Source organism: Eurypyga helias, unplaced genomic scaffold (genome assembly GCF_000690775.1).
Source record: "Eurypyga helias isolate BGI_N326 unplaced genomic scaffold, ASM69077v1 scaffold51850, whole genome shotgun sequence".
Classification (NCBI taxonomy): domain Eukaryota; kingdom Metazoa; phylum Chordata; class Aves; order Eurypygiformes; family Eurypygidae; genus Eurypyga; species Eurypyga helias.
Genome location: NW_010228635.1, coordinates 1 through 3,904, shown reverse-complemented (window position 1 = coordinate 3,904; position 3,904 = coordinate 1). Strand labels below are relative to the sequence as shown.

Sequence of the window (3,904 nt, the reverse complement as noted above, 5' to 3'; positions counted from 1 at the left end):
CTTGGGAAGGGAAAAACCATCATTCTGAATGTGTGTGTGTGTCTCCACCTCTTTCTTCTTCCCCCAGCTTTATATGCTGAGCATGACATCATATGGTATGGAATATCCCTTTGCTCAGCTGGGATCAGCTGTCCTGGCTGTATCCCCACCTTCTTGTGCACCACCAGCCTCCTTGCTGGTGGTGTGGTGTGAAGAGCAGTAAAGGCCTTGACTCTGTGTCAGCACTGCTCAGCAATAACTAAAACATCCCTCCCTGTGTTAGCAACACTGTTTTCAGCACAAATCCTCCAAAACATGGCCCCATACCAGATACTGTGAAGAAAATTAACTCTATCCCAACCAAAACAGCACAAATCATGGAGGGTGAGGGTTCTGAAACTTTGTTTGTTGATTACAGAATTTTTTTTTGTGATAGCAGAGTCATATTGTCACCTTTACTGTTTGTTTTCCTTTAGGTTTCGGCATAGCCCAAATTGCTGGTACTTGAGAGACTGGACTGTCCACAGCTGGATCAGACAGTGCTTAAAATATGGTGCACAAGACAAAGCCTTGTACACATTAAAAAATAAGGTAACTCTTTACAAGAAAAAGCCATGAATATATTCGATCAGCTTTTTGAGACAAGTGTGGCTTACCTGGAATTCCTATTGCAGTCAGGTCGTGTTGATTGTGATTTTAAGTTCAGATACTTCTTTGTCAAAACAAAAATTAATGTTACATTGCAATTTTAGCTAAAACTCTTTACAGCTTTTATTTCCTCTTCTTTCCCAGGAAACTTTTTAGTTTCAAATAGTGTTGGTGTCCAACACATGCTAGATACGGGAGGGGCATAAAAACCTGAAAAGCAGTACCCCTTCTGGTTCAAAAGGCTCAGATAAAATGCAAAACCAAATCCAATACCTCAGAAGTTAGAAGGCCTACATCACAGGAGCCATGTTAATCTTCTGGTGTTGCTTGACTAACTATCACATGATTCTCATCTTTCTGATGCCTGCAGCACTACACTTGGGAAGATTTGAACAGCAGATTTTCTCACTGATTTTTTTTTCCTTCTTTTGTTCAGGTTCAGTATGGTATTTTCCCAGATAATTTTACATTCAACATTCTGTTGGATTGTTTTATAAAGCAGCAGAAATATGAAGGTAAGAAAATGTGTACCAATTTTGCATCGTTAGTTGTATGCTTTTATATCTGCAGAGCTTTTCTTTGTATTAAAACCTTTTAGGTTTATTTTCTCTAAAGTGACCTTAAAAACATGCCCTCTTTCTTTAAACTACTTTTCTGCATGGGTTTATCTCATTTCATTGGTGTTTTATTAATTCTATAATTTTGAAACATGTTCAATTCACTGTTTCTACTGTAATTAATCCCATTCCAAATGTAAATTAACTTCTCCAGTTTTTACAAGTCAGACTTAACATGCTAATGACATCATAGGAGTTCTTAGTGATAATTAGAACCTTACAAGAATCAAAATGCATGTTAGCTATTAAAAAAGCTGCATATCTAAACTGTCTAGACTTTGTCTTTGGAGAGACTCAGCTATGCTGAATTGCCATGTTGAGGAGCCTGTCTTTCACTTTCTCATGTTTGATGACAAATACTCAAGATTTTAATTTTATTGCAGGTTTTCTGCTACTGTAGACTTACAGTAAGCTTTTCTTTGCATAAACCTCATGTAAGACAAATATCTGAAAGGGACAATAGAATTGCAGAACTTGTCTGTAGCTTTTATCATAATGTTTTGCTAAAGGGCAAATTAATACATATATGTATTTTATTTTGAGAACTCTCCTATCCTGTGAATTCCCCCTTATAACACCCATATTTCTTTTCTGTGACAGGCTCAAAGCCCTTTGTTTAGCAAACTGTCCTTGCTGACAGGGTGTGTCACGGGAACTCCCTGTGGAGCTCCTCAGCACTGTATGATGAATACAGTGAGTGCTGTGGGTGATCTGTGACAACATTTCTGCTCCATTGTACTCTCCTGCCACCTTAAGTGGAGTGAATTTATGCCGGTCTTCTCTTGTTTGTAATGAACACAAGAACAAAGAATTAATTTTTAGGTATCTTTTAAAAAATGTTCATGATTGAAGGGCTGAGCAAAGAAGAGCTGACTGAAGAGTGTAGAGCTAAGATGAGTTTGAAATGCGCTCATGCTGTTCAACCCATTCTTCCTTCTCTCAGTGTATTTGAATAATCCAAGCAAGTAAGATATAATTCTATACTACTAGTCATAATAACTTTTCCCCTAACTACTTCAAAACATAGTACAGGAATGAAGTATCAGTGAACGTGTGGGTGTGAAAGGGATCTGTGTAAACTTGCACTTGTTCATTACGTATTGTTTTCCTCTGTAGATGCTATGTCAATAGTAACAGAGATCATGCTGCAAGAAAGTTTTGATGAAGTCTCAACACAGCTTCTTTCTCTCTATGTTTTATACCAGTACCTGGCAACCAAGTCTGAACGTACGGTAAGCTCATCACACTCAAAATGATACACGAAGCCTCTGTTTCTAAATGATGTGGTGCAGTCAGTTGGGCATTCAATCTTGAATATACTTTATTTCCCCCCAAGTTTACATAGTAAAGATAAATACTTGGAGTTTTGGGTTTGGTTTTTTTTTTCATTATTTTTACAAGTACAGAAGAAAGGAAATAAAAAAAGAAACGACACAATATGAAAGCCATCAAATAACTTGTCACCCCTTTTGCTCTTTTCCCTGAAAGGGAAGATGTACTGGGATTTTCAGATGTAATGTGTGCCCTTTGGAAGGTTATCAAATGGCATTTCAGTTCAGTTCAAGGAGGGTCTATCAGTTAACGTAAAAAACCTGTCACCTATTACATAGAACCCTGTTGAGTATTGCTGATCATTAGAGCCTGTTAATGGTGATGTTGCAGAATTATAAGGCATTTTTACTGTTCCATTTGGCTTTGGGTGTATTGTTTCTAGTACGTATTTGTTTTAATACTAAATTCGTTACATCTCTCCTGTCTCCAAGGATTAGGAGTTTCTTACATCTCGCTTGCTTAAGGCCAGCATGACAGTTGAGGCTCTTGGAATAGCATTATTCTACCTTTGTGGAAGGGGCTTAGTTAGATACCAGCAAAGGGCTCTGCCATGTCCATCACTTTAGGCAGCTGCTTTTCATGTTGTTTGGCACAAGCCTTCAACAGCATGTTGTCATCGGTAAGAAAAATGCTTGAAGCCTGCATTTGTTTTACATGAAGCATCTTCCCAAATGTATATTAAAGATGCCTTAAGGTTTTACTCAATTGGGTTGTAATTTCAGCTTTCACTATAGAAAACAGATGCTCATTTGCCCTGTTCCATATTCTCCCTCATTCCCTAGAAGTTAAGTCTGCTTGATCACTTGTATATGGAAAGCAGAGGGACCAAAATCTCACTTTCCCATTGTGTTTGTCCATGTTTGTGTATCCTCTCTTCAAAGACAAGCACTTGTTAATATGTGTAGCATTTCATGAAAGCCAATTGTGTAAACAATGGTGGTGTGGACAAATGACACGTTTATTTGTGACTTATTTAATATGCATTTTGTAACAGTCCCATCCAAAGGCAGCAGTGAGCCATATTTTTACCAATACACCATACAGAGCACCATTTGGTGCTCATAATGCTCAGTAGCAGTTTTCTATGTTTTATTTAAGGAGTGGGGAATAGGCGGAGTTATGAGATCTGCCCAGCTACTTCTGAATATCCCATTCCCTTTTCCCAGTGTATGAGACAGGTCAGCCAGTGTCCTGTTGCAGACAGGCTCTTGGCTGTAGTTCAGGGTCCAGCAGCCCGATGAAATATTTTTTAACTTTGGGAGCTGAATCTTGGGCAATCTATGTTAGTCCTTCGTGTGTAAAGCAGTGGTCATAGAATCATAGAATCA

General features: G+C 38.2%; 1 protein-coding gene across 1 annotated transcript; it reads left to right on the top strand.

Moving 5' to 3' along the window:
• Window positions 1–455: 455 nt before the first annotated feature.
• On the top strand, window positions 456–2,476 carry LOC104515721 (28S ribosomal protein S27, mitochondrial-like; the record flags this gene model as incomplete). Its single annotated transcript, XM_010159810.1, has 3 exons — window positions 456–570; window positions 1,064–1,142; window positions 2,361–2,476. Coding segments are annotated over 3 exons (310 nt in total), but the record flags the coding sequence as incomplete, so codon positions are not given.
• Between the last annotated feature and the right edge of the window lie 1,428 nt (window positions 2,477–3,904).